At 38.0% G+C, this 16,581-nt stretch overlaps 2 protein-coding genes across 8 annotated transcripts in view; one reads left to right on the top strand and one right to left on the bottom strand.

Annotated features, from left to right (window-relative positions):
* The window catches only part of march5 (membrane-associated ring finger (C3HC4) 5), a 78,782-nt gene extending 76,601 nt beyond the window's left edge, over positions 1 to 2,181 (bottom strand). Inside the window, exon 1 of the mRNA XM_039770883.1 lies at positions 1,890 to 2,181. Coding sequence (XP_039626817.1) covers positions 1,890 to 1,930 — 41 coding nt within the window. The 5' untranslated portion in view covers positions 1,931 to 2,181. The remainder of the gene's footprint in view (positions 1 to 1,889) is intronic.
* A 697-nt stretch (positions 2,182 to 2,878) lies between these two features.
* cpeb3 (cytoplasmic polyadenylation element binding protein 3) overlaps positions 2,879 to 16,581 on the top strand; it is a 148,467-nt gene continuing 134,764 nt past the window's right edge. For 5 of the 7 annotated variants that reach the window (XM_039770870.1, XM_039770859.1, XM_039770864.1 and 2 more), the window contains exons 1-2: positions 4,655 to 4,837; positions 5,095 to 5,921. In XM_039770870.1, coding sequence (XP_039626804.1) covers positions 5,106 to 5,921 — 816 coding nt within the window. In that variant the 5' untranslated portion in view covers positions 4,655 to 4,837; positions 5,095 to 5,105. Of the gene's footprint in view, positions 3,014 to 4,653; positions 4,838 to 5,094; positions 5,922 to 16,581 lie in introns of those variants that run through there. The other 2 variants (XM_039770832.1, XM_039770841.1) reach the window with 2 other exon arrangements.

Genomic DNA, 16,581 nt, shown 5'->3' with positions numbered 1-16,581 from the left:
GAATGGGTGGTAATCATACCCAGATTTCTTGGCTGAAAGGCAAGAGTGCTAACTATTACAACCTGTGCAGCGCAGTTTCTCTGTCAATAAATCACACAGTGGTATTTCTTGCCACTTACTGGTACTCCAAATCTGTGCCACAGTAGTGAGTGTAAGGCTGAAAGTTACATCAAAAACCTTACTTACAGTAACAAGTACCTACTTGACAAATTTTAGGTCTGCGGATTGAAAAACAAAGTTTTACATAAAAAACAAAGAGATTGTGCTTTAAATTTACAGATATACTGTAGAGATATTTGTATTGCTGAAGGTCCCAAACCTCAATTTGTTCCGTGTATATTGCATACTTTAAGGAAGGTGGAAATATGATCATCACGTAAAGATGCAGCAGACATTAACTACTGAGCTTTTAAGTATCTTTCCTTGCTGCCTCTTTGTATTTTAAATAAACAAAAGTTAAAATAACATCTAGCTAAGAAAATAGCTAATGTAATACTGGAATGCACAGACATAAATTTAGGTAGAATAATCTTTGCCTTGAAATAAATATACTATTATCATTAAAAAGAATGTATCTGCAGGACAATTTTGTGTAACATTCAAATTATATCAAATATGGCAATGATGCAAAACAGCAACTGTACAAAGCTAACTCAAAAACAGAAAGCAAGCATATGTGATAATAAATACCGGATATAAATGATGCAATTTTGCAGTTTTAATCTTTTAACCTGGTCCTTAAATCGTGCATATTGATGCACCTTACACTGCATACTCTAACCCAAATGTTTTTGTTATGGTTAGAAACATAATATATTAACTGCATATATTAACTAATAAAAAGATAGCTTACAGGCTTACATAAATGTTTCTTACATAAAAATAAGACACATCTAAAAAACATTAACAGTATACCAGGCTATGAACAAAATATCAAACAAGGACTACTTTCATTTTAAGCAAATAAAAAAAACTCTCCTAATAAAAAAAATTAAACAATGGACAAAAGAATAAAAGGTAAAACACATCTATTCAAATCCATCCTTGATATCTGTATAATAATCCAAAATTATAAAAACGAATGAGATGGCATGCACATAGCGTTTGCCAATTGTCACTGCAATTTAAGTGATGTACGGGCATTTTCTTCTTCCCTTTTACAGGGCTCCTTCTACTAGCATTCACAATGGAATAAATATCCAAACCTAATTAACAATTATACATTAGCCGCTTTGTTTTTAATACATTAGAAACGTTTCACAAGTACTCAAAATGCGTTACTCACAGATCTGTACCCATATCTCTAGGACCTGCTCCCTAATGCTAATAATACCTCTGTCTACACTGATGACACAAGACGACACGTACATATACTGATTGGTAAAGCAGCTCATCCATTCATTCATATCCGATCCTCTGACCTGAAAATGAGCCCATTTTTTTTTTTAATAACTATCCAAAAACAAATGGTGAGCAAATGTCGACCACGGTGTTAAAGGGTGACTGTAGTCCTGGAATTTACAGTTCCCAACAGTTTAAATGAATAACTCTAAAAGCAAACTGTTATACAGCCGCAAGTACTGCTCAAAAGCGAAAATTAATACAAGTTACATTTCTTATATCAACGACGAAAGATGGGGTTGCAATTATGTCTTTACGGAGACACTTGAGTTATACTCCTCATTTTATAACTTGTACAAATAAAAAAGCAAGTTTGAGCGCGTAGCCCACAATATTAAATGTTGCGTTTTAGTTAAGAGGAAAAACTACAAACGTTAACTGTTTTAATTGCAAGAGGTCCCACAGCACCGTTATAAATTCGTTAAACATATTGCCCTTGTAAATATACTAATACATCAAGGCTAGCTAAACAATAAAAGGTGACGTACCTGTCGATAAACTGCACAGCTACAGTCGTCTGCTCCGCCATTTTTTAACACAAAATCTATACAAAACATACACAAAGGTAGGCCTCGGAGTCTCCTCTCAGTACCACAGAATGGTAAAACAAGAAACGAAAAACAGTAACTTTTCGGAAAAAGTATATATTCAGTACACCTTTAAATTCCAATCTCTGTGCTTCTTTAGCCAAATAATAAAAACATTCACTGTGTTATACACATAATCACAACTCGCTAACTGCGTCCCCTCCATTGACGACACAAATAGATGAGGTTAAAAAAAAAAAAAAAAAGACGGCGGACAACTGTGACAATGTCTGCGTCACCATGACAAGCACGAGAGGCCCATGAGTGACGGTGGCTCCTGGGATATGTAGTTTGTTTCAATCCAGATGAATGTGTCAGTACAAAACATCCACGCTTCTGCGTACTATATGGAGCAAGAAATGATCCCCATAACAGCAGTAGTCCAGAATTTAATTCATTCCCTTATAATCATGAGTATTTATATTAATAGCTGCTAAATGACTGGTATATACTACCTAGATACTTACGATAATAACGCAATATATAAGTAACTTAACTTAAAGCCGAACACATTCAATGCGCTTTACACAAATCTCTATGACATAGTTAGTTGCTGTTAAGTTAAAAAGGAGCAAATTTACCTTATCTTAAAATATTATATTTTATTCACCGTTACTACTTTCTAACAAAATGCAACTGATTAGAACGCCCACAATTGTCTAATACTACTAATAATAAAGATAAAACTAATAATGGGCGGTGAAAAAAATAGAAAAAAAACTAGACATTCCTTTAAAAAAAATAACAAACATTTGAGCTTTGCTCTTTCCCATTCAAAATAGGGCACGTCTTACTTATAACGTGGCAGATTTGGTTACCGAGCAGCGTGCATCTCAAATCACAGTATGCAGTGAGACTATAGTTCCCATCATGCCGCACTACAAGGTCCATGCGCATTCAGCAGTCAGCTGTTAAAGCCATCGACAGAGCCCTAGCAGAAGGGTAGTTCATTTGTCATATTCAAACCCAGCAGAGGCACAGAGAAATAGCCCTATTTACAGAAACCCCAAAGGTGAACGATAAAGGTAATATCGGTACATGTTTATTAGTATATATGTGTAAACATGAAGCATTTATTAGGATTCAAAGCTGTCTATTGGAAAAAGCAAACGTCAGGCAGTGCAAAAATAAGAAAATGTGATTTTAGTTTGTAATTTACAAGCACACGAGTGTTGTTGATTTTAAGAAACTGTTCTCTACGGAAGAAATGGAAATTAATAAGTTCATAACGTCCCCTTCATGTGTTCCTCTATGCGTGACCTTCATCAGAGGCCAGTAGGCTGTGAGAATGCGAATTCTCTAACGTGGATTGCTATTTTTTCTATTTGTACTATTAATTGGCTGTATCTTCTAACGAATTAAGGCTTGTTTTAACAGTTTTTCAATAACTATGCCTCTCGTATTCCACTACAGTATGTGTATATATATATATATATATATGTGTGTGTATGTGTGTATGTATATGTATATGTGTATATATATATATGAATGTTTTTTTATTGTGGGCGTATGATAAAGGGTAAATGGGATCAACATGCTGTATCTATAGTTGGACGATGTATGGCTTAATTATTTTGAATTTATATTATTTTTTGGGCAATTCAATGTACGCTGGTTAGAATATTGACTATGTTTTGCCTATGGTGGCTTGTATGCAGATTAGCTTTAAGATCGTTTAAACTAATAGCTGCACAAAACATAACGCTATTTGAATTGCTTAAGGTGTGCTATTTATTTCATAAGCTGTTTCTTTGATGCGATGGGAGGTGCGATTTAGTATTTTGTGGGTGCAATTACTTTGTGAAATATTGTTCCTAACAAGAAGAAATAAAGTATTGGCTAGGCCTAACAAAATGTGACCATTCGTTGTTTTGCATGACCCCCACCCCCTTTTCTATTTCCCACCCACAGTCAACTTTCTGTAAATTGTAATATATTCGGTTGCGGAAAGAATATCAACATTCCAGCTTGAAAGCGACGGGGACAGCTGACTAGACCTGTTCCTGGGTGTAGCCCTTTTTATATTTATGGTATCAAAACGCTGGCCTCACGAGCTTCTAAAATAGCATTTGCTTTTTTTGGGAAATGTAAGCGATCAAAATACATAATTAGCAGGGATCAAGAGGGAATGCTGAACATGAGTTTGCTTTAATGTAAACATAAAAAAAGATTTTGAAACAATGTTACTGGAAAGTGACGCACTCTGATCGAATATTTTTCAAGGGTGGGGAAGGATGTTTTGTGAAAGGGCTAATGGTGTACATAAATAAGCTGCAGTTGTGTCGATGTTACCAGGCGTTCATGTATTCCCCCGGTTCGTAATCAGCCTTAAGGTATTGGTGTAAGACTTGTTATCGGTCTTTATGTGTTCCCCTTACATGCCATTCTAGTAGTCCGTGTCGCCTCATTAAACCCAATCAAGTCCATTTTGCCGTCGCATTAGTTATGAATCTGATTGCCCTTACACGTTGAAACGAGAATCTTTTCGTTTACTTAGACACCGCTTCCATGTGCCTAACAGGCGTGACAGCATTCGCATTTATTTGAGCGCTGTTTAAAATAGGCACAACCTGTCCCTTTAAATGCCTTGATTGCAACATTGGGGGAGGTTTTTTCTCTTTAACCTTGTTGAAGGGCGCAGCTGTATTTATTGACGTATGCAAATCAATTTTAGGGGTGGTCCCAGAAAAAAAAAAAACACAGGAACCAGAATCAGGTTCACATTACAGGGTGAGAGTCTGGAGTTCCGGTGAAAAGGAAAAAAGATACGTGGCGAAATTGGTGAATATCTCTGTCCTCCAAAGCACATCTCCTGTTCACAACCGAGGGGAACTAAGGCATCAGAAAGGGTGAAGCCGCTATATATTTCTTAAGAAGAGAAACTGTTAGCGCGATCCTGCCGATACTGTAGCTTTTAGTTAGCGCTAAATGGGAGATTACGAGTATGCCTTGCAGTCGAATAATTCTAGCAGCAGTAGAGGTGGTATTAATGATAGTGCTATCCATCACGTTTCCGGATTCTCGCTGCCCAAACACCACAGAAACCAGCCTCGTGTCGCACTTGAAAAGCTCAGTAATAACTCATTTTTGTTTCTCCCCGTTACAGCTCAACAAACCATGCAGGATGATTTACTGATGGACAAAAGCAAAGCCCAGCCGCAGCAGCAAGAGCCAGCAAATTTAGAGTCCCCTTCCACCCCGACCTCCTCTTCAGAGCCCCCCAAATCAGAGGACATCCCCTCAAGCATCGTTAACCAACCGGCTACAGCACAAAACAACAAAGAGAAAGCGCATATGGAGTCGCCGATCTTGCCTGGCTTGACTTTCCACCAACCCCAGGAACCCGGTGGCACATCCTTATCCCCTTCATTTGGAAGCACTTGGTCAACAGGAACCACAAACACCGTGGACGATAGCTTTTTTCAAGGAATTCCCCCAGTTAATGGGACAATGCTTTTTCAAAACTTTCCTCACCATGTTAACCCCGTTTTTTCGGGCACTTTTTCACCCCAGATCGGCTTGGCTCAGCAACAAGCTCAGCAGCAACAACAACGGAGGTCGCCTGTGAGCCCTAGTCAGGCCCCCTTCCCCCAGAGAAACGCATATAACCATCCGACCCTAATGAACACTAAAGTCCCTTCTTCCTCCACTTCATCATCCGCTTGGAATAATCACCAGAATGCCGCCTGGAATTCCACTTCCAATCCTTGGAGTGGACTGCAGGCCAATAGGGACCCCAGGAGGGCAGTCGGAGTTGGCGTGGGGGTTGGTGTACCCTCTCCGCTGAATCCCATCTCCCCTTTGAAAAAACCCTATTCGAGCAACGTTATCGCTCCTCCTAAATTTCCCAGAGCTGGTCCCCTCGCCCCAAAATCCTGGATGGAGGACACAGCATTCAGGACAGACAACAGTAATAATATGCTGCCTTTTCAGGTAAAGCTTTGCCTTTTTTAATGTCTTTGATCGAAAAGGTAGAATTGAATTTATGAGAGCTAATGTATCAATGTAATTTAATGCACATAGCATTTGGCAGCGCAGTAATTAAGAATTCAGGTGAGCCATACACAGGTGCTGAGTAGGAGAGTTAAAACCGCTTTCTGAATATTATTGGCTGAATATGTGGTGTTTTAAGTATATATTTACATAAAGATTGAGTTCGTCTTTAAAGGTACTCGAGACTTTCAATTGGAAGGTGTTTTTTTCCTAGTGAAACCGATATTTGCATCAATATTAATTGTGATGAATTATACATTCTGCAGGTGGTAAAGAGAGACTATGGCAGGGCATGACTTTCAAAATCGTACAGTTGCTTAACCAATATGTAGTGTTATTCTGTTCTGTTTGGAGGATTAACAGATTGTTTTATATTAAATCTAGTTTCAATAAAAGTCTATATGAAAAATATTATGCAGGATGCGCACTGTGGCAACCTTTCTAACTGCATCGTACGCTTCTGCCGTCACCATTGACACTGTATCTCAGTGTATCTAATAATTATTTCGGCCACGTTTTTGTTTTGGATGAATACCAAGTTGCTTAGCAAACGTGGTACTCATCACAAATTTGAACAACGCTAGCAGATCCAGTTGAACAGGCACCATATTTTAAACGTGCTTTTTAATATGCAGGGCGTTTTGAAGCTGAGGTCTTCTCACGGTTTATCCCCAACCACAGCTCCCCCCCCCACCTCCACGAGGGCGTGATTTCATTCTGAAGTCTTTAGGAGGCTTGATTGTAATTTTTTTTTGTATTTCTTAAATTGCCGTCTCCATACTGTGTTTGTTTTTATCTGCCTTGAAGGTTGTGAGCTGCCACCATAAGTTTCTTGCTTCTTTATGCAAACTTGTACTGTTCGGGCTGATTGCACTCCGTGATATTTAGGAAGACTCAATAGATCTATCGATGGCATCTTATCGTCGCAGTATGACAACAGAGAGGATTAAAGTGCCAGAGCTAGTTATTTTGCCAGCTCATCCTGTTTAAAGGACAGTTGGCTTTTCATTGATTGGGTGGCCAGTGGAGGAGGTGGGCATATGGGCGGATTTTTAAAGGCACACGGATTTAAAACGAACAACCTATAGTAATGTGGCCGAGTTATGAATATTTTTTTTGTATGGATATTTTTGAAAAATATCAATATCTGTCTCCCAGTGAGCTCAATAAATTCATTCCTTTTGAAACGTGAGTGTGGTCGCCGGTCAGGTGCCGGAATGATCATTTATTTAGAGCTCGACGCCGATTTTATTTTAAATTATGCGGAGTGGATAGTGTCTTACAGGAAGATACTTTAGTTACTAGCCCTTGTTTATCAACCTATGTATAACTTCGGGATCATACTGAATGTACTAAATAAGCTCTTTACGGTGTTTTAACTTTTGCTTATTTGGTAGTTCTGCTAATTTTTTAAGTAGTGTTGTAGCTGATCAATGCTGCAATGATTCTGTATTCTCGTATATACACTATAGATTAAATTGAATCATTCTCAGCCGGTTACATTGAACAGCCTGATCATACATTTTTGTGTTTTTGAACGGTTTATGAACGAAGTGACCTTATTACAAGTTATTCGTATTTGGTGTAAAGTAGGTATTAATCAATGGACGCATCTTACGTTTAAACATTACTCGATAGGTATTATTAATAGTTGAAGGACTTAGATATTGATACGTCATCAGATGGTTACCTGTAATGTTCCAATCTATCTCAGTCGTGCAGATGAATTCACAGTACTGTCTTACAGTTTCTTGATGACGTAATTCGTTTCTTACCAGATTATGTATTTTGTCAATATAGGCAATTTCTCACTCCTGTAACTACTCTGGTTGGTCTTTTATTGTGCTAAGCTGGGCTTACCCTAAATAGAAAGGATGGGTCAGACTAGATTTTTATTTATGTATTTTTATTTATTTAAATTGTCTAACCAAGGTTCTAGGATGAGGCTGTTGTAGTGCTGGCATAAGTCTGTGCATCCTTCCATCCATCCAGGTGTCCAAATGCCCCAGTAAACAATTAAAAATTTTGATCTAATAAATGCATATGTTTTGTAACGGTTTTAATTATTTATTGTCCGAATTTACCTGATTTGTGGAAAATAAATGGAGTAGGACAACAATATTTAGACACTAATCTTAAAAAAAAAAAAAAAATATATATATATATATATATATATATATATATATATATATATATGTTGCTTGAAGTATTTTTTGATATCATTGGTGTTGTTGGGTAGGCGTTATCATAAACGATAAAACAGTTATTTTTTCCAAGCTGTACATCTTTTAAAACCTTTCCAATAAATAGCGATATCTTGAGAGCTGTTGAAATCTGTGTTTTCTTAACACTCTGTAATGAATTCTCATGTTGGTATATTACCTAAAGGACCCTGACTGCAACGTCAGGACAATTTCAAGGTTTCTGGAATGAAAAATAACACTACTGAGGTTTAAGGTCAATCTGTTTCTCTGATGCCCATGTTGAAATGCTCCATTGTAATGAAACAAGAATTTAGCTTGTCTAACTGTGAAATTTATTTACAAACAATACATAATATGAGCTAACCTTTTTATATTGTATACTTAATTTTTTAAACCTTCCTTTATTATTTTGTCATCTAGGTTATTTCATTTGAATTAATGCAGCTCAGTGCTTTGTAATTAGAATACAGAAGTTTTTTGCAAATATGAAAAATTTGTATAATTAAACACTCCCCACCCCAGTTGATAAACCTTGATGTGCATGAAGTAATAAAATCTTCTGGTATTTTACTAATAAATGTATTTATATAATAATGCAAGTAGTCAGCATGCAGAGAATTAATCTTCATGTTCTTTTGTTTTCTCTTTTGATCATGAGCCTTTATATTTAAATTATATCTCTCTATTATAAAAAAAAAAAAAAAATCCTGGAGAGAAACACTAGGGACACGAAGACACTTAAAAGACCCGTGAGACGAAAGAAATTGGCCACGGAGCGTCTCGCGGGGACCTTAAACATGAGACTTTGTGCCAAATGGTTGACCCAAGATCGTCTCGCAAGGACACAGAACATGAGATTCTTGCGGGACATGCCCTACTTACAACCAATATCAAATAAGACCATGGGCAGCAAAACACTTAGTCGTGCAAAGGCTTTGAGCACACGCAGATCCAGGGCTTTCGGCACATATAAAGCGTATAAGGGCAATACGTTATAAATGATATGTAGATGACTAAGTGAAGAAGAAAGCAGCGTGGAGAAAAGAGACTCAAAAGTGTTGGAGAGAAAAAAAAAAAGAAAAAGAATAATAGGTGCAAATTGAGAAAATAAGGAAAGTAATTTTCAGCCCAGAACAAGTGGAATTTTGAGGGGGGGGGGGAAGAATGTCCAATTGCGCTTAGAATTAAGACAGAGTGTAAAAGACAAAGTCGAACTTCATAAAGACGTTCACAAATGTCGGCGCTATACACATGCAGAGCAGGTTAGAGATTATGAAAGCAGTGGAATTCGAAAGGCTCAAAAAACGGCGCGATACACGTGGAGAAAGTTAAAGAATATGAAAGTGGGAAAATTAGAAAGTATATAAAAAAGAAAGTAAAGCACAAACAAACAGAAATTATTACTCGAAAAAGGGAAAATAATCACCATGGACCAGATGTCATTGAAAAAAAGCAGGACAAAGCGAGGTCAGAAATAAGACAGAGTAGAAAACGAAGTAAAACGTCATAAAAAGGTTAAAAAACGGGGGTCAAACACATGCAGAGCAGGTTAGAGATAATGAAAACTGGAATTCAAAAGACTCAAAAAAAACAAACATAAGCGCGAAACACATGCAGAGCAAGATACAGAATATGAAAGCAGAAAAAAACGACAGTGTCAAAACAAAGAAAGTAAACTTCGTATTGGCGCAAAAAAAAGAAATTACTTGGAGAAATAACGAAAAGCCGAATAAAGATCGAATGTATGGACACAGGTGTTATGTCAGGTGATATGTCGGACGTATTGAAGCTTAAGTCAATAGATAGATAGATGGATAGATACCGGAGAATTTCAAAAACGGGGTTTACCTCACATACATTTGTTGGTTACTTTGCAAAAAAAATGAATAACTGCTGATGATGTACTGTAGATCGTTTTGTCTGTGCTGAAATTCCAAACAGAGAAACCTATCCTGAATTATGGTACAAAGTCATTAAACACATGTCTCACTGACCTCATTTAAAAGGTTCAGCATATTGGGACTTGGGAAAAATTCCAAATAAAAGTGAACTAATGAAATAGCTACAATTCAAGAAAAAAAAAATCTTAAAAGTGTGTATCCAGAAAACCAAAAACAGGGTTTGGTGAGCGAATCGAGCCCCCTAGTGTGTGTATGTATGTGTATATATAATATAATATGGGAAAAAATAAAATGTACTATATAAATTATTAAACAGTAAAACTAACATGAAGAAGATACATTGAGCAGTACTGGAGTGCTTTCAGGTAAAGTACAATTTAAAGGCACTATAACACAACAGGTAAGTAGCACTAACAGCAGCTTAAATGTATTTGGATCATCTCTCGGTAGCAGATCCCTTGTGAAAGGCGCTACACGTCCGCTGTGGTATAGAAATTACATTTTCTATGCAATCCTGCAAATTTCAGCCTGACAACCTTGCACTATGTGCCTGTGATTTAGGAGAAAAATTATTCTGAGAAATGTGGACTCTGCCCTTCCGTGATTAACGGGCAGAAGGTCAAAACAATTCCCAAGTCCAATACTTTACATGACGGGGTCGGTACATCTTTTAGATATAAACCCTCCATCATCTTAAAAGAATTCATCACAAAAGCAACCTTGAATGTTGCGGGGTTTTAGTGACCCTACTTAAGGGACAGTAAGTAGTCGTGCAGCGCAATTTACAAAGAGAGTTTTGGGTCAATGGCACCGATCACACTCATTTCCACTCTCCCAGGAGCCGAGGGGGACTCGAAGTGTCACAAACAGTGCAAGAAGAGAGGACACCGCCCAAAACTGCAAAGCTCTCGACCCGACAGAGCAGCCCGACTTTCCACGCCTCCCAGCGTCCACTTTGTTCTCAAGACCCCTAGCCGAGGAAGTCGGTGTCATCTTCATGTTGTTTACAGCTCGGCACAGTTAAAAAGTAGAAAGACGGAAAGCTGTTTTCCTAATCTTTTCTACTATCAAGTACTGCCAATTTAAAAAAAAAAAAAAAAAGTTATAATGTGGCAGTTTCCACGACAGTCATGTGGACGAATAAATAAAACTTCTCTGTCAAAACACGTCTGGCGGTGGACGGCTCAGCGCTGGAGTCCAGAGAGGAGGGCTTGGAGAGGGCGATGCGGGTCGCACTTCTATGGGATAGATTGGTGTGTTTATGTTTACTTCTTCTCAATATTAGTAAAATAACTTGCACACAAATAATAATTTGTAAAGACGATATAAAAATGGTGTCCACAAACGAAGTGATTAGTTCCTGTATTATAATATGTTCTGTGGTCATACATAATTTCTAATTTCAAATGCAAAAAAAAAATTATATATAGAGAGAGATTTTATGGATTTTTATCAATCAATAGTTTTATTTTTATGTTTGGTTGGATTAGCACTGCTGCCTCATAGCTCTGGAGATTGCATTTGAGTTTCGATATCGGTTAAATTGACTTTGAGGAGTTACTGTTCCACCAAGTCTGCATGGATTCTTTTCCAGGTGCTCTGGCTGGCTTTCCTCCTATACAGTGGGATGCAAAAGTTTGGGCAACCTTGTTAATAGTCATTATTTTCCTGTATAAATCGTTGGTTGTTATGAAAAAAATTTCAGTTAAATATATCATATAGGAGACACACACAGTGATATTTGAAAAGTGAAATGAAGTTTATTGGATTTACAGAAAGTGTGCAATAATTGTTCAAACAAAATCAGGCAGGTGCATAAATTTGGGCACCGTTGTCATTTTATTGATTCCAAAACTTTTAGAACTAATTATTGGAACTCAAATTGGCTTGGTAAGCTCAGTGACCCCTGACCTACATACACAGGTGAATCCTATAATGAGAAAGAGTATTTAAGGGGGTCAATTGTAAGTTTCCCTCCTCCTTTAATTTTCTCTGAAGAGTAGCAACATGGGGGTCACAAAACAACTCTCAAATGACCTGAAGACAAAGATTGTTCACCATCACGGTTTAGGGGAAGGATACAGAAAGCTGTCGGTTTCCACAGTTAGGAACATATTGAGGAAATGGAAGAACACAGGCTCAATTCAAGTTAAGGCTCGAAGTGGCAGACCAAGAAAGATTTCGGATAGACAGAAGCGACGAATGGTGAGAACAGTCAGAGTCAATCCACAGACCAGCACCAAAGACCTACAACATCATCTTGCAGCAGATGGAGTCACTGTGCATCGTTCAGCCATTCACTTTACACAAGGAGATGCTGTATGCGAGAGTGATGCAGAGGAAGCCTTTTCTCCGCCCACAGCACAAACAGAGCCGCTTGAGGTATGCTCAAGCACATTTGGACAAGCCAGCTTCATTTTGGAATAAGGTGAAACTAAAATTGAGTTATTTGGGCATAACAAGGGGCGTTATGCATGGAGGAAAAAGAACACAGCATTCCAAGAAAAACACCTGCTACCTACAGTAAAATATGGTGGTGGTTCCATCATGCTGTGGGGCTGTGTGGCCAGTGCAGGGACTGGGAATCTTGTCAAAGTTGAGGGACACATGGATTCCACTCAGTATCAGCAGATTCTGGAGACCAATGTCCAGGAATCAGTGACAAAGCTGAAGCTGCGCCGGGGCTGGATCTTTCAACAAGACAACGACCCAAAACACTGCTCAAAATCCACTAAGGCATTCATGCAGAGGAACAAGTACAACATTCTGGAATGGCCATCTCAGTCCCCAGACCTGAATATAATTGAAAATCTGTGGTGTGAGTTAAAGAGAGCTGTCCATGCTCGGAAGCCATCAAACCTGAATGAACTAGAGATGTTTTGTAAAGAGGAATGGTCCAAAATACCTTCAACCACAATCCAGACTCTCATTGGAACCTACAGGAAGCGTTTAGAGGCTGTAATTTCTACAAAAGGCGGATCTACTAAATATTGATTTCATTTCTTTTTTGTGGTGCCCAAATGTATGCACCTGCCTGATTTTGTTTGAACAATTATTGCACACTTTCTGTAAATCCAATAAACTTCATTTCACTTCTCAAATATCACTGTGTGTGTCTCCTATATGATATATTTAACTGACATTTTTTATTGTAACAACCAACGATTTATACAGGAAAATAATGACTATTAACAAGGTTGCCAAAACTTTTGCATCCCACTGTATCTCCAGGATATGCCAGTTAGACTGGCTGACAATCATTATTGTTCTTGTGTCTTTTGGTGTGTGGTGTGATAGGTTCTCCATCCAAAGCTGGATCTGCCTTAAGTCCACTGAAAATAATGCATTAGAAATAAGTGGCTTCTTGTTCTGTGTAGTGACTCACACCATTCATTGCTGGGTAATACTTAGGCCTCTGGGATGATAACTCTCTGAAATGATGTTAAATTCATGGTGGTATCTCAGTTTTGATATTTGACATGGAATGCATGCCATTGTCAAATGTATAGCTCAAAACATAAAGGTTACAAATCATTACATTTAAAATTTAATGCCCTTAAATGTCTAGAGAAAATATGGCAATATAGTACACTGTAAAGTTAGACTTTTTTTTTTTTATACTCTATTAAGTACTAATAAAGATTATGGTTGCACTTGAGCCATAAAAGACTTGACACCTGGAACATGGTGACAGTTGTATAAATTACTTATGAAAATCAGGGAGATTAAATGCAGTTTTGCTTAAGAATCCTCTGTTTAGAGGCATAGTAGTTAAGTGTGCGTCAAGGAAATTCAAATAAAGAAATGCACCGAGCCTGCTTCAATTAACCATGGTGAGTAACACTTGTTGATCATTGCGCCAGAGAGTGGCAGTGTGCTGCTTGTTGCTTAGCAGATGCAAGTAAGAATTTCATTGTAGTCCGTGCAAATGAGAGATTGACCCCATGTTAGGATAAGTCATGAAATCTTTGAAGTTGTATTCCTTATGTTTTGTAAAGGAGAATATAAAGACAATTCAGAAGACAAAATGTTGCACCGTTTCTTATTGGTCTACTTGCGTGTATCAGGCTAAAGTCCGTTAAATAAGCTGCTGCCTTTTGACTCGCCAACATCCTGTCTACACAGGCTTGTTTTAAAATATTATTCAGTGTGTGATCTTCTGGTCCTTTTTATATTTTCTCAATCACTGACTCTTAAAACCACTGTTAGCCTGAAGCCTGTCTCCACTGTAGGACTCTTCTACCTCACATGGGATTTTCTCTTTTAAATCTTTGTAAAATTGTGTTTTTTCAAATATATGCGATGCTAATGTACATCACGTGCAAAACTGCAGGTTGTCTATGGTTTTGTAGATGCCGAATATCCTACAGCAAAAGTAAAGTCATTGTAAAGCATGATTTTAAAACATAAAAAGTTCAACCAAAAAGTTCAAGAGAATTTTTCTTTGTGATTTGACTCCACATCTTTAGCATCTGCAGCTTTACCTGAAGATGTTTACTTTTGAAAGTTAAATGGAACAGATAGAGCGAGATATGTAGGCTAATTCAGCAGTCACTTCTACAAGGAGTGATGCAGAATAAGGAAGTTAAGCCTGAAATATAGGTAGGTCATATTACATACTTCAACAAAGGGGGAAATTACATTTGATATTGTGTCATTTTCAATAATATTCCTGTAATAGTTTTGGTTTTAAGTAGAAAATGCTTAGTTTTAATCATAAATGAGTATTTTCAAAATACTGATTTAATCAAATCAGAAGTAGACTGAAATGTTTAAATATCATTATTTTGTGGCCTGAAATAAATCCCAAACCAATTGTTGTCAATAGTAATGAGCGAACATTACCGAGTTTGTTCGCTTTGAGTTCCTCGAAATCATAGAAATGTTTGCGATATTCAGTCAATGCAGAAGGGCTTTGTGTCGAATGAGCGGTTGCTCATGGAGTCCGGAATGAGGCACATTACCTGCATTGTGAGGCAGCGTCCGTTGCGGCACTATGGCCATGTGCCGTGTTTCCCCAAAGGTCATCCAGCTTGTAAGTTCCTCATTGTTGGGAACCCGAGTGGCTGGACCAGGCCAAGGGGTTGCCCATGTACACCTGGCTGCGGCAGATAGTGGGTCATTTCTGGAGGATGGGACTGGACCGCGTGTCTGCCTGGGGGGTTGCAAACCGGGATCCGGAGTTGTTTCGCCGTGTAGTGGGTGCGCCAGTGCACTGTACCAGTGCGTGCACCCCAACTTGACTTGACTTGGGAAGGGCAAACTGAGCCAGATTTGACTGGCGTATACTGATGCAGTCATCTTTAAAGTGTCCCTGAGGGCTATGGAAATGTCTGCCAGCTATACTGGAATGATTATTGTGGCAATAAAGGTGACCTGAGCTGTGTGGCAGCAGTGCCAACTACTGCATCAGTATGCCTCCATGAGATCAAAGAAGAAAGAACGCAGTCAGAGACATGCAATCATATATTTCATCAAAGCAAAGCGGAAATGCCTAAATCATAGTCAAAAGTTAGAAGAAATATGTAGGTCTTTTAATGGCAAAGAATTCAAAGTAGCATATCATGATTGAAACTGATGGCTCATCCTATTTTTTGAAGTCATTCTGAAGGCTGTCGAAACTGTCTATGCTGATGCCTTGCACTTTTATTCTATCAAAAAGATATTAATGTAAATAGTAATAAATCTTTTGGTATTATTTCATAGAGTCTTCTGTTTTGGAGGGTCGTCAGGTTCCTTCAAGGTTTGCTTTCACTCTCGCTGCACCATGTGGCTAATTATTATGCATGCATAGGGTATGTGCCTACTTCTCTTATACTGACGTGGATCTTGAAAATCGACATGCACATTTGGCTACAAGCACAGATAACTCGCCCCACAGAGTCTGTAATGCACATTATTAGTATTATATAGGGGGTGGTCCATTCAATGTTGGCTGTTACAGCTCCAGAGGACGTTGCGCCGGCCTCACAAAACATTATGGGGCAATGGTATTTAAAACAAATTCTACAGAACCAGCCAAAATTATCAGTAAATAATTTGACAAACAAGGGGAAAAGCAATCGCAGCAAATTTGCTGTGAATAATGCTTTGACAAAATTCACTGATTCACACTAGTGGTCAGTCTCTAGCTGGAATGTTCTCCTGATGTCATCTTGAAATGTGACAGTAAGAAATTTGTAAAATGCATTTATAAGGAATGAGAATAATTGGAAAATGTATGCTTAGGAAAAAATAATTTCCTTTTAATTCATTCTTATGTAATTGTTCTTAGGCTTAAAGGATTAGGGTTTTACAGTTTTTTCCTAAATAACAAGGGATGCTGGCGAATGCATATTGCTGCCGCTCCTCCCTGTTAACAACACTTTCTGTTAAAATTGGCATTAAATGTGCAATTCTTACACTGCTTTCACGTTTTTATTGTGTATATATAGTTCATGGATGCATCTGACTCGAGCTGCACTGATTTGGATTTATTTTTGCAGACTTTATGAA

This window comes from Polypterus senegalus, chromosome 1 (genome assembly GCF_016835505.1).
Source record: "Polypterus senegalus isolate Bchr_013 chromosome 1, ASM1683550v1, whole genome shotgun sequence".
In the NCBI taxonomy this organism is placed as follows: Eukaryota; Metazoa; Chordata; class Cladistia; order Polypteriformes; family Polypteridae; genus Polypterus; species Polypterus senegalus.
This window is presented reverse-complemented; position numbering and strand designations above follow the sequence as displayed.